The sequence below is a fragment of the Cherax quadricarinatus genome, chromosome 93, assembly GCF_038502225.1.
Source record: "Cherax quadricarinatus isolate ZL_2023a chromosome 93, ASM3850222v1, whole genome shotgun sequence".
NCBI classification, from domain to species: domain Eukaryota; kingdom Metazoa; phylum Arthropoda; class Malacostraca; order Decapoda; family Parastacidae; genus Cherax; species Cherax quadricarinatus.
The window spans coordinates 9697812-9722947 of NC_091384.1; the positions used below are offsets into that span (position 1 = coordinate 9697812).

The following is a 25136-nucleotide window of genomic DNA, read 5'->3' on the forward strand; positions in this document are numbered from 1 at the left end:
CCATCCTGTGGTAGTATGTTGGTAGACAACAACCACCCAGTGAGGTTCTACCATCCTGTGGTAGTAGGTTGGTAGACAACAACCACCCAGGGAGGTACTACCATCCTGTGGTCGTAGGTTGGTAGACAACCACCCAGGGAGGTACTACCATACTGTGGTAGTAGGTTAGTAGACAGCAACCATCCAGGGAGGTACTACCATCCTGTGGTCGTAGGTTGGTAGACAACAATCACCCAGGGAGGTACTACCATCCTGTGGTAGTAGGCTGGTAGACAACAACCACCCAGGGAGGTACTACCATCCTGTGGTAGTAGGCTGGTAGACAACAACCACCCAGGGAGGTACTACCATCCTGTGGTAGTAGGCTGGTAGACAACCACCCAGGGAGGTACTACCGTCCTGCCGAGTGAGTGTAAAACAGAAATATTAATTAGTGTTTCCCTACTGGCAAGAACCAAGTCAAGGAGGTTATTTCCCCTAGTTGGCTCTGTCACAAACTGTTTTAAAAAACAATCCTGGATCGTATCAAGAAAGTCACCCGACTCTAAATTTCCTGTCAAATTGCTCCAGTCAATCTGTCTATAGTTGAAGTCTCCCATTAGCACAACATTTTCGTATGTAGATGCCTTACGAATTTCGTCCCATAGAAGTTTACTGCACTCCCTATCAAGATTTGGGGCCCTGTAAATCACACCCAAAATTAGTTTTTCTCGGCCCTCGAGAAGCTGTAACCAAACAGATTCAGTGGCTGACGCTTCTAATTTAATTTAATGGTAGGAATGCTGGTGTCTTTTTTCTATTACATATACACGTGGGATACCAGGTATATCTTGCTACTTCTACTTACACTTAGGTCACACTACACATGCATATACACACACACACACCTGGGCTTTCTTCTATTTTCTTAATACAGTGGAACCTCGGTTGTCGAACTCACTTGTTGAACAAACTTCTTGAACTTTTGTTGTACATCTTAAACTTTTTTTGTTATTTTGCTGTATTGGGGCACTTTTTTTTTGTTGTGAGATATGCCATCATGGGTCCAAAGAAGAAGAGAGAGATGAAAGGAACAAGTTGTAAAATATTTATCGTCTTATGTTTGCTGTGTAAATTCTCTCATTCCGTTCATTATCAACGGTTATACAACGGGAAATAGAGCAATAACTTCGGAGATATTCGAGGAAATGCGAGCATAGCCGATTACTTGGGATGGGGGGAGGGGGGATCGATAAAATCAGGCTATTTTCCAGTCTGTACACACGATGTGTGTGATCTAATATAGTTACCCCAATGCAGTTATGTTTTCTGTGATGGTAAAGGCCCCAGAGGGACAAGAGAGAACGATACGTAATAAACTTTACAGGAGCCTGGTAAACATCCCTCCGAGCTTCACCGCTCCACTACTCACCTTCCTATGTCTTTTTTTTTATTAATTTGCCTGTCTTTATTACGCTTCTATTTTATTTTTCTTATAGTTAATATAATTTTCAAATAAATGTGCTAAGTAGATATACTTTCTTTGTAATAATAGCGTAACTATGCAACATTTTATAGAGCCTGGTATGTCTTGCCCACTCAACACTTTTTACCAAGACTCTAGCATATGTAGACGCTGAGGGATTTCTCCCCAAAAAGTGTTTGTGACATGACAGGCCTCTTCTGCAAGAAAATACCCATGAGAACCTACATAACTGAAGAGGAAAAATCAATGCCAGGACGCAAGCCAATGAAATACAGATGATTTTCCTTCGAAGCAGCAACACCTCCTCCCACTTCCTGCTTCCAGTACTCCATTAGTTCTCCTCTGACAGGTAAGAGGTAGTTAAATTTTTATTTACTGTACAGTATTTCAGTTAAGATTTATATTAGTATTATTTTTACAGTTTTATGTAGTATTTAGTACATTATTAATAAACTATTATATTGTCATTTGGGGTCTGGAATGAATTAATTCTATTTACATTATTCTTTACTGGAAAAATTGTTTCGAGTGTCATCTATTTTGGTTGTCGAACTGACATCTGGAACGAATCAAGGTTCAGGAACTTCAAAAGTTACAAGTAATTTAGTCGTTTTATCTCCGTTATGCGCCGTGAAAGTTCTCTGTACATTTTCTAGGTCAGCAATTTCACCTGCCTTGAAAGGTGGTGTTTGTGTGCATCAATATGCCAGCCTAGATACAACAAGCGACCTGAAGACATCATGGGCTTGGCATCCCTAGTTTTGAAGGTTCTCATTATCCATCCTGTCATTTTTCTAGCAGCTGCGATTGATACAATGTTATGGTCCTTGACGGTGAGATCCTCTGACATTATCACTCCCAGGTCTTTTACATTAGTTTTTCGCTCTATTGTGTGATTGGAATTTGTTTTATTCTCCGATATAGTTTTAATTTCCTCACGTTTTCCATATCAGAGTAATTGAAATTTCTCATTACTGAACTTCATATTGTTTTCTGTGTCCATTTAAATATTTGGTTGATGTCCACCTGGAGTCTTGCAGTGTCTGCAATGGAGGACACTTGTCATGCAAGTTCGGGTGTCATCTGCAAATAAAGACACGGTGCTGTGGCAGACATCACTGTCTATGTCAGATATGAGGATGCGGAACAGTATAGGAGAGAGTACTGTGCCTTGTGGAACAGAGCTTTTCACCGTAGCCGCCTCAGACTTTACTCTGTTGACTATTACTCTTTGTGTTGTATTTGTTAGGAAATTATAGATCCATCTACCAACTTTTCCTGTTAGTCCTTTATCACGCATTTTGCAAGCTATTACACCATGGTCACACTTGTCAAAGGCTTTTGCAAAGTCTGTATATATTACATCAGCATTTTGTCTTCTAGAGCATCCAGGACCTTATCGTAGTGTCGTGGGGGGTTTGTGAAGAGATATGAAGTGAGAAATACACACGTTGGATGTCTGGAGGCGTATAATTAGAGTTGAGAAGAAGCCCAGAAGCTGTGCTGTCGTCCAGTGTAGGCCTACCGGGAACTGAGAAGGAAGCCCGTGGCGGGCGGTACACATGTGCATGACTCGTGACGTCATAGCTAGCAAGGGAGCATCTCCATAAAGTAACTGGGATTATCTAAGTATACTACACAAGTACACAGTAACACTACTGACAATAGTGGTCCAGTAGCTGGGACAGACAGGAGCTACCTGCTCTAGGCCCTTGTTGCCCTGGGTTGTGTAACTGATGGGTATCTAGATGGGTGGCGATCTTGCTTCTTAGGACCCTTTCAAAGATTTTTATGATACGATATGTTAGCGCAATCGGTCTGTAGTTCTTTGCTATTGCTTTCCTGCCACCTTTGTGGAGTGGGGCTATGTCTGTTGTTTTTAGTAACTGTGGGACGACCCCCGTGTCCATGCTCCCTCTCCATAGGATGGTAAAAGCTCGTGAACTGCAAGAAGCCCCTTCTTGCAGTTCTTATGAACACGGAGTTCCACGAGTCTGGGCCTGGGGCAGAGTGCATGGCCATGTCATTTATCGCCTTGTTGAAGGCATTTAGTGTTCATATAATATCAGATAGGTTTGAATCTACCAAATTCTGAGTCTCGCTCATAAAAATTAGATCTTCGAGTCTCAGTCTGGTTGGCGGCTAGCTAAAAACTGAGTCATATTGGGACTTAAGTAGCTCAATCATTTCGTTGCTGTCATCTGTGTAGGATCCATCTTGTTTAAGTAGGGGCCCAATACTGGATGTTGTTCCCGACTTTGATTTCGCATAAGAAAAGAAATGTTTAAAGTTTCTTTCAATTTCATTTATGGCTTTTAGTTCTTCTCGTGTTTCTTGACTCCTGTAAGATTTCTTTAGCTTAAGTTCAATGTTTGCTGTTTCTCTTAACAGTGTCTCCCTTCGTATTACAGATATATTGGCCTCTTTTAGTCGTTATGTTATTCCTTGTTTTCGCCTGTGTAGGGAGCACCTTTCTCTTTCTAGTGTACATCTTCTCGAGGTATACCTTGAGCATACCTCGAGTGCCACATAGGTTTGAATCCGTATTCTCCAATCTTGGCTCTATTATTTGATAGTTAAGGGAAATTTGGTGCAGAGGTTTAAAAGCTCACGTGTGTGCGAGTTTTCATCTAAGCTGCCTCCTGGGGTTATCACTGCTACAGCATTATTACTATATTCCTCCACTTTAGGCACCTTAGGTTGAAATCCCCCAGGAGCAAGATGTCTGAGGCAGGAGCTGGAAGACTTTCCAGAGAGTGGTCGATTTTCAAAAGCTGTTCCTGGAATTGTTAAGTTGCATCCGGAGGCTTGTATACAACCACAATGACCAGGTTTTGGTTCTCGATCTTTACTGCCAAAACATCATTTGGGATCCATATTTCGTTGTCAAAGTGATCCTTTATGTGGGTCTCTGTGAAAACCGCAAACACTACATTTGACTATGTAAGCAATCCACTAATGAAAGGTATTTTGTTGCATATTTGCAAAGATGAATGTCGTCGTATTGATGGTATGTGGATGGGGGGTCTTTTTTTTTTCCTGGCACTAATATCTGTTGTTTTGGAGTGGAGGCCACTGACTGTGATTCCTCTCCAGAAATGATCAGAGTTGGTGTACGATTTCTGTCATCTCCTGCCAGGTTTTTTTTCCTTCCTGGTTGTGGCTACCCAGGTTTTCCCAGCGTCTGAATGTTCTGTATCTTCTTGTACCCTGTAAGTGGTGTGCCTGACAATACAAGTTATAGCACTGTCTTGAACTGAAGAGTGACACATTTCAGAGTGGAAAAGCTTACAGGAAGGGAGGTTGCATTTTTCTGTTGTCATATGGGCATGGAATTTTCTGGGGTGGTCAAGGTTGCACGTCCCATCCATTTTTCCAGATATTCCATGCCTGCAGATACGTAAGGCATAGCATTTGCATAGGTTTGATTTCTGTTTGCCTTGGTTTTTCCTGACCACATTCCCTACTGGTGCGTGTTTTTCTGTCACTTGTACTAACACTGGTGCTTTCACCAGTATTTTCTGGCATTTTATCTTCACTATTCTTTGGGATATCTCTTTGTTTATTATCTCCAGTGGTATTGCTAGTTTGTAACTTTGGATTTTGCATCTCCTTGTCTACACCTGTTTCCCCACTAGAACTTCTGTCTCCCTCTGGGCCATCAACTTTCATTTCTTTGTTCTTACAGTTACTGTCTACCAGGACAGCATTTGCACAAGTCTGAACTTCAGGACCCTTGTGTATACAAGTCTGAACTTAGATTGTGATCTGAATTAACAGTCTTTAATACTGTTATATTTCGTACCAGGTCAACATTTTTGTGAAAATAAGGTCAAGTGTATTTTCCAGTATTTGTTGTTCCGGTATTTGCTGTTCCAGTACTTGCTGTTCCAGTATTTGCTGTTCCAGCATTTGCTGTTCCAGCATTTGCTGTTACACTATTTGCTGTTACACTATTTGCTGTTACACTATTTGCTGTTACACTATTTGCTGTTACAATATTTGCTGTTATACTATTTGCTGTTACACTATTTGCTGTTACACTATTTGCTGTTACACTATTTGCTGTTACACTATTTGCTGTTACACTATTTGCTGTTACACTATTTGATGTTACACTATTTGATGTTACACTATTTGCTGTTACACTATTTGCTGTTACACTATTTTCTGACTTAAGGTATATTTATTACATAGCTTCAGCAGCTGAGTTCTGTGATAATTGTCACCGGAGTTGCTGTTGTCTCCTGGAATTATCTCTGCTGTTGTCTCCTGGAATTATCTCTGCTGTTGTCTCCTGGAATTATCTCTGCTGTTATCTCCTGGAATTATCTCTGCTGTTGTCTCCTGGAATTATCTCTGCTGTTGTCTCCTGGAATTATCTCTGCTGTTGTCTCCTGGAATTATCTCTGCTGTTGTCTCCTGGAATTATCTCTGCTGTTGTCTCCTGGAATTATCTCTGCTGTTGTCTCCTGGAATTATCTCTGCTGTTGTCTCCTGGAATTATATCTGCTGTTGTCTCCTGGAATTATCTCTGCTGTTATCTCCTGGAATTATCTCTGCTGTTGTCTCCTGGAATTATCTCTGCTGTTGTCTCCTGGAATTATCTCTGCTGTTGTCTCCTGGAATTATCCCTGCTGTTGTCTCCTGGAATTATCTCTGCTGTTATCTCCTGGAATTATCTCTGCTGTTGTCTCCTGGAATTATCTCTGCTGTTGTCTCCTGGAATTATCTCTGCTGTTGTCTCCTGGAATTATCTCTGCTGTTGTCTCCTGGAATTACCTTTGCTGTTGTCTCCTGGAATTATCTCTGCTGTTGTCTCCTGGAATTATCTCTGCTGTTGTCTCCTGGAATTATCTCTGCTGTTATCTCCTGGAATTATCTCTGCTGTTGTCTCCTGGAATTATCTCTGCTGTTGTCTCCTGGAATTATCTCTGCTGTCTCCTGGAATTATCTCTGCTGTTGTCTCCTGGAATTATCTCTGCTGTTGTCTCCTGGAATTATCTCTGCTGTTGTCTCCTGGAATTATCTCTGCTGTTGTCTCCTGGAATTATATCTGCTGTTGTCTCCTGGAATTATCTCTGCTGTTATCTCCTGGAATTATCTCTGCTGTTGTCTCCTGGAATTATCTCTGCTGTTGTCTCCTGGAATTATCTCTGGTGTTATCTCCTGGAATTATCTCTGCTGTTGTCTCCTGGAATTATCTCTGCTGTTGTCTCCTGGAATTATCTCTGCTGTTGTCTCCTGGAATTATCTCTGCTGTTGTCTCCTGGAATTATCTCTGTTATCTCCTGGAATTATCTCTGCTGTTGTCTCCTGGAATTATCTCTGCTGTTGTCTCCTGGAATTATCTCTGCTGTTGTCTCCTGGAATTATCTCTGTTGTTGTCTCCTGGAATTATCTCTGGTGTTATCTCCTGGAATTACCTTTGCTGTTGTCTCCTGGAATTATCTCTGCTGTTGTCTCCTGGAATTATCTCTGCTGTTGTCTCCTGGAATTATCTCTGCTGTTATCTCCTGGAATTATCTCTGCTGTTGTCTCCTGGAATTATCTCTGCTGTTGTCTCCTGGAATTATATCTGCTGTCTCCTGGAATTATCTCTGCTGTTGTCTCCTGGAATTATCTCTGCTGTTGTCTCCTGGAATTATCTCTGCTGTTGTCTCCTGGAATTATATCTGCTGTTGTCTCCTGGAATTATCTCTGCTGTTATCTCCTGGAATTATCTCTGCTGTTGTCTCCTGGAATTATCTCTGCTGTTGTCTCCTGGAATTATCTCTGCTGTTGTCTCCTGGAATTATCTCTGCTGTTGTCTCCTGGAATTATCTCTGCTGTTGTCTCCTGGAATTATATCTGGTGTTGTCTCCTGGAATTATCTCTGCTGTTATCTCCTGGAATTATCTCTGCTGTTGTCTCCTGGAATTATCTCTGCTGTTGTCTCCTGGAATTATCTCTGCTGTTGTCTCCTGGAATTATCTCTGCTGTTGTCTCCTGGAATTATCTCTGCTGTTGTCTCCTGGAATTATCTCTGCTGTTGTCTCCTGGAATTATCTCTGCTGTTGTCTCCTGGAATTATATCTGCTGTCTCCTGGAATTATCTCTGCTGTTATCTCCTGGAATTATCTCTGCTGTTGTCTCCTGGAATTATCTCTGCTGTTGTCTCCTGGAATTATCTCTGCTATCTCCTGGAATTATCTCTGCTGTTGTCTCCTGGAATTATCTCTGCTGTTGTCTCCTGGAATTATCTCTGCTGTTGTCTCTTGGAATTATCTCTGCTGTTGTCTCCTGGAATTATCTCTGCTGTTGTCTCCTGGAATTATCTCTGCTGTTGTCTCCTGGAATTATCTCTGCTGTTGTCTCCTGGAATTATATCTGGTGTTGTCTCCTGGAATTATCTCTGCTTTTATCTCCTGGAATTATCTCTGCTGTTGTCTCCTGGAATTATCTCTGCTGTTGTCTCCTGGAATTATCTCTGCTGTTGTCTCCTGGAATTATCTCTGTTGTCTCCTGGAATTATCTCTGTTGTCTCCTGGAATTATCTCTGCTGTCTCCTGGAATTATCTCTGCTGTTGTCTCCTGGAATTACCTCTGCTGTTGTCTCCTGGAATTATCTCTGCTGTTGTCTCCTGGAATTATCTCTGCTGTTGTCTCCTGGAATTATCTCTCTGCTGTTGTCTCCTGGAATTATCTCTGCTGTTGTCTCCTGGAATTATCTCTGCTGTTGTCTCCTGGAATCTCTGCTGTTGTCTCCTGGAATTATCTCTGCTGTTGTCTCCTGGAATTATCTCTGCTGTTGTCTCCTGGAATTATCTCTGCTGTTGTCTCCTGGAATTATCTCTGCTGTTGTCTCCTGGAATTATCTCTGCTGTTGTCTCCTGGAATTATCTCTGCTGTTGTCTCCTGGAATTATATCTGGTGTTGTCTCCTGGAATTATCTCTGCTTTTATCTCCTGGAATTATCTCTGCTGTTGTCTCCTGGAATTATCTCTGCTGTTGTCTCCTGGAATTATCTCTGCTGTCTCCTGGAATTATCTCTGCTGTTGTCTCCTGGAATTATCTCTGCTGTCTCCTGGAATTATCTCTGCTGTTGTCTCCTGGAATTACCTCTGCTGTTGTCTCCTGGAATTATCTCTGCTGTTGTCTCCTGGAATTATCTCTGCTGTTGTCTCCTGGAATTATCTCTGCTGTTGTCTCCTGGAATTATCTCTGCTGTTGTCTCCTGGAATTATCTCTGCTGTTGTCTCCTGGAATTATCTCTGCTGTTGTCTCCTGGAATTATCTCTGCTGTTGTCTCCTGGAATTATCTCTGCTGTTGTCTCCTGGAATTATCTCTGCTGTCTCCTGGAATTATCTCTGCTGTTGTCTCCTGGAATTACCTCTGCTGTTGTCTCCTGGAATTATCTCTGCTGTTGTCTCCTGGAATTATCTCTGCTGTTGTCTCCTGGAATTACCTCTGCTGTTGTCTCCTGGAATTATCTCTGCTGTTGTCTCCTGGAATTATCTCTGCTGTTGTCTCCTGGAATTACCTCTGCTGTTGTCTCCTGGAATTATCTCTGCTGTTGTCTCCTGGAATTATCTCTGCTGTTGTCTCCTGGAATTACCTCTGCTGTTGTCTCCTGGAATTATCTCTGCTGTTGTCTCCTGGAATTATCTCTGCTGTTGTCTCCTGGAATTACCTCTGCTGTTGTCTCCTGGAATTATCTCTGCTGTTGTCTCCTGGAATTACCTCTGCTGTTGTCTCCTGGAATTATCTCTGCTGTTGTCTCCTGGAATTATCTCTGCTGTTGTCTCCTGGAATTACCTCTGCTGTTGTCTCCTGGAATTATCTTTGCTGTTGTCTCCTGGAATTGTCTCTGCTGTTGTCTCCTGGAATTATCTCTGCTGTTGTCTCCTGGAATTATCTCTGCTGTTGTCTCCTGGAATTACCTCTGCTGTTGTCTCCTGGAATTATCTTTGCTGTTGTCTCCTGGAATTGTCTCTGCTGTTGTCTCCTGGAATTACCTCTGCTGTTGTCTCCTGGAATTATCTTTGCTGTTGTCTCCTGGAATTGTCTCTGCTGTTGTCTCCTGGAATTATCTCTGCTGTTGTCTCCTGGAATTATCTCTGCTGTTGTCTCCTGGAATTATCTCTGCTGTTGTCTCCTGGAATTATCTCTGCTGTTGTCTCCTGGAATTATCTCTGCTGTTGTCTCCTGGAATTATCTCTGCTGTTGTCTCCTGGAATTATCTCTGCTGTTGTCTCCTGGAATTATCTCTGCCATAACATTATATATTTTCTGTCATTTTAAATGTCTTAAATTGGAATCACCAGCAACAAGATGTTTGGTGCTGGGGTTGGAAGATTTTCCAGACAGTAGTCAATTTCCAATAGCTGTTCCTTGAACTGTTAGGTTGTTGTGTCTGGCAGTTTGTATACAGCCACAGTGGCAAAGTTTTGGATTTCAGTTTTTGCTGCAAAAACTTCAACTAAAGTGTTAGTGGCGTTTAATAATTCAAAGCAAACGATCGACTCTGTGATATACAAGTTTCTGTACATGTCTACGGGACTACTGTACCTGTCTACGCGACTACTGTACCTGTCTACGGGCTACTGTACCTGTCTACGGGACTACTGTACCTGTCTACGGGACTACTGTACCTGTCTACGGGACTACTGTATCTGTCTACGGGACTACTGTACCTGTCTACGGGGCTACTGTACCTGTCTACGGGGCTACTGTACCTGTCTACGGGGCTACTGTACCTGTCTACGGGGCTACTGTACCTGTCTACGGGGCTACTGTACCTGTCTACGGGACTACTGTACCTGTCTACGGGCTACTGTACCTGTCTACGGGGCTACTGTACCTGTCTACGGGGCTACTGTACCTGTCTACGGGGCTACTGTACCTGTCTACGGGGCTACTGTACCTGTCTACGGGGCTACTGTACCTGTCTACGGGGCTACTGTATCTGTCTACCGGACTACTGTACCTGTCTACGGGGTACTGTACCTGTCTACGGGGCTACTGTACCTGTCTACGGGGCTACTGTACCTGTCTACGGGGCTACTGTACCTGAATCTCTGTGGTGTCTGTCCGGTGACCTGGAGGACATGACGGAGGTCATGACAGATGACCTCTTGGATGGCAGTGGCAGGTTCTTGGGTCTTGACTGGTACTGTGCCAGCGCCTCCTTCACCGCCTCCTGTCGCACCTCTGTAAATAAAGCAAAGGTTATGTGTGCGATCAGCAGAAGTAAACTGCAGTAAAACTCAACAAAATACCTCTGTAAATAAATATACTGATGAATAAGACACATGTACAACACCTGGGTGTCTTTATTGATGAATAAGACACATGTACAACACCTGGGTGTCTTTATTGATGAATAAGACACATGTACAACACCTAGGTGTCTTTATTGATAAATAAGACACATGTACAACACCTGGGTGTCTTTATTGATGAATAAGACACATGTACAACACCTGGGTGTCTTTACTGATGAATAAGACACATGTACAACACTTGGGTGTCTTTATTGATGAATAAGACACATGTACAACACCTGGGTGTCTTTATTGATGAATAAGACACATGTACAACACCTGGGTGTCTTTATTGATGAATAAGACACATGTACAACACCTGGGTGTCTTTATTGATGAATAAGACACATGTACAACACCTGGGTGTCTTTATTGATGAATAAGACACATGTACAACACCTGGGTGTCTTTACTGATGAATAAGACACATGTACAACACTTGGGTGTCTTTATTGATGAATAAGACACATGTACAACACCTAGGTGTCTTTATTGATGAATAAGACACATGTACAACACCTGGGTGTCTTTATTGATGAATAAGACACATGTACAACACCTGGGTGTCTTTATTGATGAATAAGACACATGTACAACACCTGGGTGTCTTTACTGATGAATAAGACACATGTACAACACTTGGGTGTCTTTATTGATGAATAAGACATGTACAACACCTAGGTGTCTTTATTGATGAATAAGACACATGTACAACACCTGGGTGTCTTTACTGATGAATAAGACACATGTACAACACTTGGGTGTCTTTATTGATGAATAAGACACATGTACAACACCTAGGTGTCTTTATTGATGAATAAGACACATGTACAACACCTGGGTGTCTTTATTGATGAATAAGACACATGTACAACACCTGGGTGTCTTTACTGATGAATAAGACACATGTACAACACTTGGGTGTCTTTATTGATGAATAAGACACATGTACAACACCTGGGTGTCTTTATTGATGAATAAGACACATGTACAACACCTGGGTGTCTTTATTGATGAATAAGACACATGTACAACACTTGGGTGTCTTTATTGATGAATAAGACACATGTACAACACCTGGGTGTCTTTACTAATGAATAAGACACATTACAACACCTGTGTGTCTTTACTGATGAATAAGACACATGTACAACACCTGGGTGTCTTCACTGATGAATAAGACACATGTACAACACCTGGGTGTCTTTATTGATGAATAAGACACATGTACAACACCTGGGTGTCTTTATTGATGAATAAGACACATGTACAACACTTGGGTGTCTTTATTGATGAATAAGACACATGTACAACACCTGGGTGTCTTTACTAATGAATAAGACACATTACAACACCTGTGTGTCTTTACTGATGAATAAGACACATGTACAACACCTGGGTGTCTTCACTGATGAATAAGACACATGTACAACACCTGGGTGTCTTTATTGATGAAGACACATGTACAACACCTGGGTGTCTTTATTGATGAATAAGACACATGTACAACACCAGGGTGTCTTTATTGATGAGTAAGACACATGTACAACACCTGGGTGTCTTTATTGATGAATAAGACACATGTACAACACTTGGGTGTCTTTATTGATGAATAAGAAGCATGTACAACACCTAGGTGTCTTTATTGATGAATAAGACACATGTACAACACCTGGGTGTCTTTATTGATGAATAAGACACATGTACAACACCTAGGTGTCTTTATTGATGAATAAGACACATGTACAACACCTGGGTGTCTTTACTAATGAATAAGACACATTACAACACCTGTGTGTCTTTACTGATGAATAAGACACATGTACAACACCTGGGTGTCTTCACTGATGAATAAGACACATGTACAACACCTGGGTGTCTTCACTGATGAATAAGACACATGTACAACACCTGTGTGTCTTTATCGATGAATAAGACACATGTACAACACCTGGGTGTCTTTACTAATGAATAAGACACATTACAACACCTGTGTGTCTTTACTGATGAATAAGACACATGTACAACACCTGGGTGTCTTCACTGATGAATAAGACACATGTACAACACCTGGGTGTCTTCACTGATGAATAAGACACATGTACAACACCTGTGTGTCTTTATTGATGAATAAGACACATGTACAACACCTGGGTGTCTTCACTGATGAATAAGACACGTGTACAACACCTGTGTGTCTTTATTGATGAATAAGACACATGTACAACACCTGGGTGTCTTCACTGATGAATAAGACACATGTACAACACCTGGGTGTCTTCACTGATGAATAAGACACATGTACAACACCTGGGTGTCTTCACTGATGAATAAGACACATGTACAACACCTGGGTGTCTTCACTGATGAATAAGACACATGTACAACACCTGTGTGTCTTTATTGATGAATAAGACACATGTACAACACCTGGGTGTCTTCACTGATGAATAAGACACGTGTACAACACCTGTGTGTCTTTATTGATGAATAAGACACATGTACAACACCTGGGTAAAAAAGGTTGTGGAAGACAGAGTGTATATACACCGAGTGTAACAGTGTATGTACAATTAACAAACCTTATTGAGCCTGGTGTAACCTGCTGACTGGGAACATACTTACCCATGTACTGGACTGTTGAAATCTGTACTGTGTACCTGAGTGCCACTCACCTGTCTGTGACACCAACACCTGGTGACACCTGTCTAATACTTGTATACTTATACAGTCCAGGTAGACTCAAAACACACACACACACACACACACACACACACACACACACACACACACACACACAAGCACGTAAAGAAACTAGAGAAAGTGCAAAGGTTTGCAACAAGACTAGTCCCAGAGCTAAGAGGTATGTCCTACGAGGAGAGGTTAAGGGAAATCAACCTGACGACACTGGAGGACAGGAGAGATAGGGGGGACATGATAACGACATACAAAATACTGAGAGGAATTGACAAGGTGGACAAAGACAGGATGTTCCAAAGATTGGACACAGCAACAAGGGGACACAGTTGGAAGTTGAAGACACAGATGAATCACAGGGATTTTAGGAAGTATTTCTTCAGCCACAGAGTAGTCAGGAAGTGGAATAGTTTGGGAAGCGATGTAGTGGAGGCAGGATCCATACACAGCTTTAAGCAGAGGTATGATAAAGCTCACGGTTCAGGAAGAGTAACCAGTGAAGAGGCGGGGCCAGGAGCTTGGACTCGACCCCTGCAACCTCAACTAGGTGAGTACACAGGAGAACCCAAACTCTGGAGGAAGTTCAAATACAGTCTCCGTCACAATCACCTACAGAAACCCCCCCAACCAGGACAACCCAGGTGCAACCAAACATTTTAACCCAAAACACACGTCATACCCAATGCCCCTACCCACCTCATTACACACTCCACCTTCACAGCAACCACCCATGGTTCCTCATCAGCTCTCCTGCTTCCCCAACCCCAATGTACCCCCCAGACCACAGTTATAGAAAAGTAGTTGAAGGTTTGGTATACAAATGCAGACGGAATAACAAGTAATTGTTAAGAGTGGCACGAAAGAATCAGGAAGACATTCCAAACCATAATAGCACTCACAGAAACGAAACTCACCAGGATAGTAACAGATGCAATATTTCCACCAGGATATCAAATCCTGAGGAAAGATAGAGGGAGCAGAGGGGGAGGAGTTGTTGTACTGCTCATTGAACAATGTTAGGGATTTGAGGAAATGGAAGGAATGGATGGAATGGGCTAAAGGGACTGCAGAGTAGGAACAATCCAGTCTGGGGCCCATAAGGTGGTAATTGCAGTTATGTACAACCCACCACAGAACTGCAGGAGGCCAAGAGAAGAATACGAAAAGAGCAACAGAGCAATGATGGACGCTCTAGCTGTGGTGGCCAGAAGAGCTCACATGGGTAGAGCAAAGTTACTAGATATGGGTGATTTTAATCACAAGGAGATTGGGAAAACCTGAAGCCCCATGGGGGTAACGAAACATGGAGAGCCAAGATGATGGATGTGGTACTGGAAAACCTCATGTATCAACATGTTAGAGACAGGATACCACATACGAAAGGCCCCTTGGAGCTTGTGATCACAGGGTTCTGTGCTCTGAATACACAGTTGAGCTACATGTGGAGAGGATAGCAGGAATAGGACAGGAGAAGCCAAACTACAAAAGGGGGAACTACACAGGCATGAGGAACTTCCTGCAAAAAGTTCAGTGGGAAAGAGAACTGGCAGGAAAACCAGCAAAAGAAATGATGGACTATGTAACAACGAAATGCAAGGAGGCAGAGGAGAGGTTTGTTCCCAAGGAAAACAGAAATAATAGAGAATGGAGAAAATAATGAAGACAAAGGACCCAGGAAAATAAAGAAATCAGCTAAAGAGCCAGAAATGAATATGCACAGATAAGAAGGGAGGCTCAGCGATAATACAAAAATGACATAGCATCGAAAGTCAAGTCTGAACCGAAGCTGCTGAATAGCCATATCAGGAGGAAAACAACAGTCAAGGACCAGGTAATCAGACTGAGAAAGGAAGGAAGGTGGGGAGCTCACAAGAAACGACCAAGAAGTATGTGAGAAGCTCAATATGAGATTTAAACAAGTATTTACAGCAGACAGGAAGGACTCCAAGAAGTCAGAACAGGGAGGTATACCAACCAGGGATACACCAACAAATGCTGACTGAAATACACACAATCGAGGAGGTGAAGAAGCTGCTATGGGAACTTGATACCTCAAAGGCGGTGGGACCGGACAACAATCTTTCAGTGGGTCCTTAGAGAGGAAGCAGAGATGCTGTGTGTGCCACTAACAAAAATCTTAAACACATCCAACTACCTGAGGTATGAAAGATGGCAAATGTAGTCCCAATTTTTAAGACAGGAGACAGACACGAGGCATTAAACTACAGACCTGTGTCACTGACGTGTATAGTATACAAAGTCATGGAGATCATCAGGAGGAGAGTGGTGGAGCACCTAGAAAGATACAAGCTTATAAATGATAACAAGTGCAGTATCAGAGAAGGAAAGTCCTGTGTCACAAGCCTACTGGAGTTTTATGACAGGGTAACGGAAGTAAGACACAAGAGAGAGGGGTGGATGGACTGTATTTTCTTGGACTGCAAGAAGGCCTTCGACACAGTTCCTCACAAGAGGATCAGGCACACATAACAGGAAAGGCACTGTAATGGATCAGAGAATATCTGACAGGGAGGCAACAACAGTCATGGTACGTGATGGGGTGTCAGAGTGAGCGCCTATGACGAGCGGGGTTCCACAGGGGTCAGTCCTAGGATCTGTACTGCTTCTGGTAAATGTGAATGACATAACGGAAGGGATAGACTCAGAAGTGTCCTTGTTTGCAGATGATGTGAAGTTAATGAGAATTAAATCGATCGAGGATTAGGCAGGACTACAGAGAGACCTGGACAGGCTACAAGCCTGGTCCAGCAATTGGCTCCTTGAATTTAACCCTGCCAAATGCAAAGTCATGAAGATCGGGGAAGGGCAATGAAGACCGCAGACAGAGTATAGTCTAGGTGGCCAAAGACTGCAAACCTCACTCAAGGTAAAAGATCTAGAGCCGAGTATAATACCGAACACATCTGAGGCGCACATCAGTCAGATAACTGCTGCAGCATACGGGCGCCTGGCAAACCTGAGTATAGCGTTCCGATACCTCAGTAAGTTATCGTTCAAGACTGTACACCGTGTACGTCAGGCCCATATTGGAGTATGCAGCACCAGTTTCGAATCCACACCTGGTCAAACACGTCAAGAAATCTGAGAAAGTGTAAAGGTTTACAACAAAACTAGTCCCAGAGCTACGGGAAATGTCCTACGAAGAAAGGTTATGGGAAATCAGCCTGACGACACTGGAGGACAGGAGGGTCAGGGGAGACATGATAACATACAAAATACTCCGAGGAATTGACAAAGTGGACAAAGACAGGATGTTTCAGAGATGGGACACAGACACAAGGGGTCACAATTGGAAGTTCAAGGCTCAGATGAGTCAAAGTGATATTAGGATGTATATCTTTAGTCATGGAGTTGTCAGGAAATAGAATAGTCTGCCAAGTGACGTAGTGGAAGCAGGAACCATACATAGTTTTAAGACGAGGCACGATAAAGCTCATGGAGCAGGGAGACCGAGGATCTAGTAGCGATCAGTGAAGAGGCGGGGCCAGGAACTATGACTCGACCCCTGCAACCACAAATAGGTGAGTACAAACACACACAAAATGGTCTAGCAGGCGAGGCCAGGAGCTGAGTCTCAACCTTCACAACACATTCATCTCTAGAGGAAAATACCGTGGAAACAGTGAAAATAACAGAGCAGTGAAAATAACAGGACTGAAAAACCCAACAGTGAAACCCAACACAAAAACACTGTGAACAGTAAAAATATCGTAAACAGTGAAAATGACTTAGAGGGAACAGCGTAAATACCGTAAAAATAATAAAACACCAGTAAAACAGTGAAAAACACAGTAAAACAGTGAAAAACACAGTAAAACAGTGAAAAACACAGTAAAACAGTGAAAAACACAGCAAAACAGTGAAAAACACAGTAAAACAGTGAAAAACACAGTAAAACAGTGAAAAACACAGCAAAACAGTGAAAAACACAGTAAAACAGTGAAAAACACAATAAAACAGTGAAAAACACAGTAAAACAGTGAAAAAACATAGTAAAACAGTGAAAAAACACATTAAACAGTGAAAAACACAGTAAAACAGTGAAAAACACAATAAAACAGTGAAAAACACAGTAAAACAGTGAAAAACACAGTAAAACAGTGAAAAACACAGTAAAACAGTGAAAAACACAGTAAAACAGTGAAAAACACAGTAAAACAGTGAAAAACACAGTAAAACAGTGAAAAACACAGTAAAACAGTGAAAAACACAATAAAACAGTGAAAAACACAGTAAAACAGTGAAAAACACAGTAAAACAGTGAAAAACACAGTAAAACAGTGAAAAACACAGTAAAACAGTGAAAAAAAACAGTAAAACAGTGAAAAACACAGTAAAACAGTGAAAACACAGCAAAACAGTGAAAAACACAGTAAAACAGTGAAAAACACAGTAAAACAGTGAAAAACACAGTAAAACAGTGAAAAACACAGTAAAACAGTGAAACACACAGCAAAAGTGAAAAAACACAGTAAAACGGTGAAAAAACACAGTAAAACAGTGAAAAAACACAGTAAAACAGTGAAAACACAGTAAAACAGTGAAAACACAGTAAAACAGTGAAAAACACAGTAAAACAGTGAAAAACACAGTAAAACAGTGAAAAACACAGTAAAACAGTGAAAAACACTAAAACAGTGGAAACAGTAAAACAGTGAAAACAGTACAGCGAAAAACAGTACAAACACTGCAAAACACGGTGAAAAACAGTGAAAACAGAGAGCAGTGAAAGTGTTGATAACAGTGACATAACGATAAATGTTGAGCCAGGAAGTCCAGCCAGAGTTATGTAATTACAGCAGATAACATGTGACTCAACCCCCTCCTTCGTGAACATAGGAAGTGACAGAGCTGTATCATGGTGTGTTGCTCTGTGTGGAGCTCTATGTCGTGTTCACTCAGCGTAGAGCTACGTCGTGTTCACTCAGCGTAGAGCTACGTCGTGTTCACTCAGCGTAGAGCTATGTCGTGTTCACTCAGCGTAGAGCTATGTCGTGTTCACTCAGCGTAGAGCTATGTCGTGTTCACTCAGCGTAGAGCTATGTCGTGTTCACTCAGCGTAGAGCTATGTCGTGTTCACTCAGCGTAGAGCTATGTCGTGTTCACTCAGCGTAGAGCTATGTCGAATTCACTCAGCGTAGAGCTATGTCGTGTTCACTCAGCGTAGAGCTATGTCGTGTTCACTCAGCGTAGAGCTACGTCGTGTTCACTCAGCGTAGAGCTACGTCGTGTTCACTCAGCGTAGAGCTATGTCGTGTTCACTCAGCGTAGAGCTATGTCGTGTTCACTCAGCGTAGAGCTACGTCGTGTTCACTCAGCGTAGAGCTACGTCGTGTTCACTCAGCGTAGAGCTACGTCGTGTTCACTCAGCGTAGAGCTACGTCGTGTTCACTCAGCGTATTATTATAATCAAGGGGGAAGCGCTAAACCCGGAGGATTATACAGCGTAGAGCTACGTCGTGTTCACTCGGCGTAGAGCTACGTCGTGTTCACTCGGCGTAGAGCTACGTCGTGTTCACTCGGCGTAGAGCTACGTCGTGTTCACTCGGCGTAGAGCTACGTCGTGTTCACTCGGCGTAGAGCTACGTCGTGTTCACTCGGCGTAGAGCTACGTCGTGTTCACTCGGCGTAGAGCTACGTCGTGTTAACTCGGCGTAGAGCTACGTCGTGTTCACTCGGCGTAGAGCTACGTCGTGTTCACTCAGCCTAGAGCTACGTCGTGTTCACTCAGCCTAGAGCTACGTCGTGTTCACTCAGCCTAGAGCTACGTCGTGTTCACTCAGCCTAGAGCTACGTCGTGTTCACTCAGCCTAGAGCTACGTCGTGTTCACTCAGCCTAGAGCTACGTCGTGTTCACTCAGCCTAGAGCTACGTCGTGTTCACTCAGCCTAGAGCTACGTCGTGTTCACTCAGCCTAGAGCTACGTCGTGTTCACTCAGCCTAGAGCTACGTCGTGTTCACTCAGCCTAGAGCGACGTCGTGTTCACTCAGCCTAGAGCTACGTCGTGTTCACTCAGCCTAGAGCTACGTCGTGTTCACTCAGCCTAGAGCTACGTCGTGTTCACTCAGCCTAGAGCTACGTCGTGTTCACTCAGCCTAGAGCGACGTCGTGTTCACTCAGCCTAGAGCGACGTCGTGTTCACTCAGCCTAGAGCGACGTCGTGTTCACTCAGCCTAGAGCGACGTCGTGTTCACTCAGCCTAGAGCGACGTCGTGTTCACTCAGCCTAGAGCGACGTCGTGTTCACTCAGCCTAGAGCGACGTCGTGTTCACTCAGCCTAGAGCGACGTCGTGTTCACTCAGCCTAGAGCGACGTCGTGTTCACTCAGCCTAGAGCGACGTCGTGTTCACTCAGCCTAGAGCGACGTCGAGTGCACTCACCCTAGAGCGACGTCGAGTTCACTCAGCCTAGAGCGACGTCGTGTTCACTCAGCCTAGAGCGACGTCGTGTTCACTCAGCCTAGAGCTACGTGTGTTCACTCAGCCTAGAGCTACGTCGCGTTCACTCAGCCTAGAGCTACGTCGCGTTCACTCAGCCTAGAGCTACGTCGCGTTCACTCAGCCTAGAGCTACGTCGCGTTCACTCAGCCTAGAGCTACGTCGTGTTCACTCAGCCTAGAGCTACGTCGTGTTCACTCAGCCTAGAGCTACGTCGTGTTCACTCAGCCTAGAGCTACGTCGTGTTCACTCAGCCTAGAGCTACGTCGTGTTCACTCAGCCTAGAGCTACGTCGTGTTCACTCAGCCTAGAGCTACGTCGTGTTCACTCAGCCTAGAGCTACGTCGTGTTCACTCAGCCTAGAGCTACGTCGTGTTCACTCAGCCTAGAGCTACGTCGTGTTCACTCAGCCTAGAGCTACGTCGTGTTCACTCAGCCTAGAGCTACGTCGTGTTCACTCAGCCTAGAGCTACGTCGTGTTCACTCAGCCTAGAGCTATGTCGTGTTCACTCAGCCTAGAGCTATGTCGTGTTCACTCAGCCTAGAGCTATGTCGTGTTCACTCAGTCTAGAGCTATGTCGTGTTCACTCAGCCTAGAGCTATGTCGTGTTCACTCAGCCTAGAGCTATGTCGTGTTCACTCAGCCTAGAGCTATGTCGTGTTCACTCAGCCTAGAGCTATGTCGTGTTCACTCAGCCTAGAGCTATGTCGTGTTCACTCAGCCTAGAGCTACGTCGTGTTCACTCTAGTACCAAGAACTGGTTAACAGACAAGTCCAGGAGCTATGGATCGACCAAAGCAGCTACATAGGCGCCCAGGAGCTATGGTTCGATCCCAGCAGGTACAGAAATGGGAGTAGAAACCAGCTGAGAACAAAACACGTTGTAAACGTGTTTACCAGCACACCAGTCGCCATGTTGTCTAACAACAATAACAGTGAAGGTGGAGTGAGTCAACCCAGGATCACTATCACTTGTGGTTAAGTGAGCTGTCTTTGTTCTACTGACTTCCTTTAAACCAGCAAGGACATTACCATCCAACAAGTACAATATTACCATCCAATATTACCATCCAACAAGTACAATATTACCATCCAACAAGTACAATATTACCATCCAACAAGTACAATATTACCATCCAATATTACCATCCAACAAGTACAATATTACCATCCAACAAGTACAATATTACCATCCAATATTACCATCCAACAAGTACAATATTACTATCCAACAAGTACAATATTACCATCCAACAAGTACAATATTACCATCCAATATTACCATCCAACAAGTACAATATTACCATCCAACAAGTACAATATTACCATCCAATATTACCATCCAACAAGTACAATATTACCATCCAACAAGTACAATATTACCATCCAACAAGTACAATATTACCATCCAACAAGTACAATATTACCATCCAACAAGTACAATATTACCATCCAACAAGTACAATATTACCATCCAACAAGTACAATATTACCATCCAACAAGTACAATATTACCATCCAACAAGTACAATATTGTTAGGTAAGACACATCTGCAACAGTTAGGTATCTTTATTTCGAAACGTTTCGCCTACACAGTAGGCTTCTTCAGTCGAGTACAGAAAAGTTGACAGAAGCAGAAGATACTTGAAGACGACGTAATCAGTCCAAGTGTTTAAAATCAGAGTCGGGGATCCGTAACAAGTGGTGTTCCACAGGGATCAATTTTAGGCCCGTTGTTGTTTATAATATATATCAGTGACCTCGCCCGTTGTTGTTTATAATATATATCAGTGACCTCGCCCGTTGTTGTTTATAATATATATCAGTGACCTCGCCCGTTGTTGTTTATAATATATATCAGTGACCTCGCCCGTTGTTGTTTATAATATATATATATCAGTGACCTCGCCCGTTGTTGTTTATAATATATATCAGTGACCTCGCCCATTGTTGTTTATAATATATATCAGTGACCTCGCCCGTTGTTGTTTATAATATATATCAGTGACCTCGCCCGTTGTTGTTTATAATATATATCAGTGACCTCGCCCGTTGTTGTTTATAATATATATCAGTGACCTCGCCCGTTGTTGTTTATAATATATATCAGTGACCTCGCCCGTTGTTGTTTATAATATATATCAGTGACCTCGCCCGTTGTTGTTTATAATATATATCAGTGACCTCGCCCGTTGTTTATAATATATATCAGTGACCTCGCCCGTTGTTGTTTATAATATATATCAGTGACCTCGCCCGTTGTTGTTTATAATATATATCAGTGACCTCGCCCGTTGTTTATAATATGTATCAATAACCTGAACGAGGTAATTACTAGTGATATGAGTAAGTTCGCTGATGACACGAAGACAGGTACGATAAATGATTCAGTTGTAGATGTCACGGAACTTCAGGAGGATTTAGACAAACTCAATTCGTAGTCAGGAAAGTGGCAGATGCAGTTTATTGTTGATAAATTTAAGGTTCTGAAGTTCGGGAATGTTCATAACCTTAGCACCTATAAGCTAAATTATGTAGAACTTAGCCATACAGATTGCGAAAAGGACTTGGGGGTTATGGTGAGCAGCAACCTTAACCAAGACAGCAATGCCTAAGCGTACGTAATAAGGCAAATAGATTACTGGGATTTATATCAAGAAGTGTAAGCAACAGAAGTCCAGAGGTTATATTACAGCTTTATACATCATTAGTAAGGCCTCACCTAGATTATGCAGCTCAAACCATACCACGGGTGAGGTTTGTTTGCAATCGTGTCATTACGATTTCGTGAGTCAAGTTACGCAACTCAGTTCGGGTCTCCATATTACAGATTTCAGCCAATAATGACAAAATTAATATATTAGAAATCTTCCGTATGAAGAAAGATTGAAGACCCTTAAATTACATTCACTTGTTAGACGAAGAATGAGGAGAGACATGATCCAAGTGTATAAGTGGAAGATAGGCATTATTAAAGGGGATATTAATAAGGTCTTGGGGATGTCTCTCCAAGAGAGAACCCGCAGTAATAGATTCCAATTAGATGAGTTTAGATTTAGAAAGGACATAGGAAAGTATTGGTTCTGGCAAACAAGGGTTTCCTTGTTTGCCAGAACCAAGTCAAGTTCTTAAGTTTCTGTGTCTGCTTGACAGACAGCAGACAGTGACATTATATTAAATTAGGGAAGGGCACCTGTGTCTGCTTGACAGACAGCAGACAGTGACATATTAAATTAGGGAAGGGTACCTGTGTCTGCTTGACAGACAGCAGACAGTAACATTATATTAAATTAGGGAAGGGTACCTGTGTCTGCTTGACAGACAGCAGACAGTGACATTATATTAAATTAGGGAAGGGTACCTGTGTCTGCTTAACAAACAGCAGACAGTGACATTATATTAAATTAGGGAAGGGTAACTGTGTCTGCTTGACAGACAGCAGACAGTGACATATTAAATTAGGGAAGGGTACCTGTGTCTGCTTGACAGACAGCAGACAGTGACATATTAAATTAGGGAAGGGTACCTGTGTCTGCTTGACAGACAGCAGACAGTGACAAATTAAATTGACAGATATATATGTGAAGGCTAAGAGAGTGAATATGTAAGAGAAGTCCTAGAAAGACCACCTTGGTATAACAACACAGTGCGACCAGAAACACTCTCCTACAACACAACCAGTACAAAGGAAGAACATGTGCAACACGAGGGTGTACATGGAACACAACTGCATAGCAACACACAAGAGAAAGAAACACAAGCACAGGTCACTGTAAGCAAGACAAACTCAGTACAACAGTGGCACACACTCCAGAACAACAGTGGTACACACTCCAGTACAACAGTGGTACACACTCCAGAACAACAGTGGTACACACTCCAGTACAACAGTGGTACACACTCCAGTACAACAGTGGCACACACTCCAGTACAACAGTGGCACACACTCCAGAACAACAGTGGTACACACTCCAGTACAACAGTGGTACACACTCCAGTACAACAGTGGTACACACTCCAGTACAACAGTGGTACACACTCCAGTACAACAGTGGTACACACTCCAGTACAACAGTGGTACACACTCCAGAACAACAGTGGTACACACTCCAGAACAACAGTGGTACACACTCCAGTACAACAGTGGTACACACTCCAGAACAACAGTGGTACACACTCCAGTACAACAGTGGTACACACTCCAGTACAACAGTGGTACACACTCCAGTACAACAGGGGTACACACTCCAGTACAACAGGGGTACACACTCCAGTACAACAGGGGTACACACTCCAGTACAACAGTGGTACACACTCCAGTACAACAGTGGTACACACTCCAGAACAACAGTGGTACACACTCCAGAACAACAGTGGTACACACTCCAGAACAACAGTGGTACACACTCCAGAACAACAGTCAGTGGTACACACTCCAGAACAACAGACAGTGGTACACACTCCAGAACAACAGACAGTGGTACACACTCCAGAACAACAGTCAGTGGTACACACTCCAGAACAACAGTCAGTGGTACACACTCCAGAACAACAGTCAGTGGTACACACTCCAGAACAACAGTCAGTGGTACACACTCCAGAACAACAGTCAGTGGTACACACTCCAGAACAACAGTCAGTGGTACACACTCCAGAACAACAGTCAGTGGTACACACTCCAGAACAACAGTCAGTGGTACACACTCCAGAACAACAGTCAGTGGTACACACTCCAGAACAACAGTCAGTGGTACACACTCCAGAACAACAGTCAGTGGTACACACTCCAGAACAACAGTCAGTGGTACACACTCCAGAACAACAGTCAGTGGTACACACTCCAGAACAACAGTCAGTGGTACACACTCCAGAACAACAGTCAGTGGTACACACTCCAGAACAACAGTCAGTGGTACACACTCCAGAACAACAGTCAGTGGTACACACTCCAGAACAACAGTCAGTGGTACACACTCCAGAACAACAGTCAGTGGTACACACTCCAGAACAACAGTCAGTGGTACACACTCCAGAACAACAGTCAGTGGTACACACTCCAGAACAACAGTCAGTGGTACACACTCCAGAACAACAGTCAGTGGTACACACTCCAGAACAACAGTCAGTGGTACACACTCCAGAACAACAGTCAGTGGTACACACTCCAGAACAACAGTCAGTGGTACACACTCCAGAACAACAGTCAG

General features: G+C 43.0%; 1 protein-coding gene across 9 annotated transcripts in view; it reads right to left on the bottom strand.

Moving 5' to 3' along the window:
- DIP2 (disco-interacting protein 2) overlaps positions 1-25136 on the bottom strand; it is a 613961-nt gene that overhangs the window by 185387 nt on the left and 403438 nt on the right. For all 9 annotated transcript variants that reach the window (XM_070104686.1, XM_070104684.1, XM_070104685.1 and 6 more), the window contains one exon: positions 10518-10658. In XM_070104686.1, the coding sequence (XP_069960787.1) occupies positions 10518-10658 (141 nt within the window). The remainder of the gene's footprint in view (positions 1-10517; positions 10659-25136) is intronic.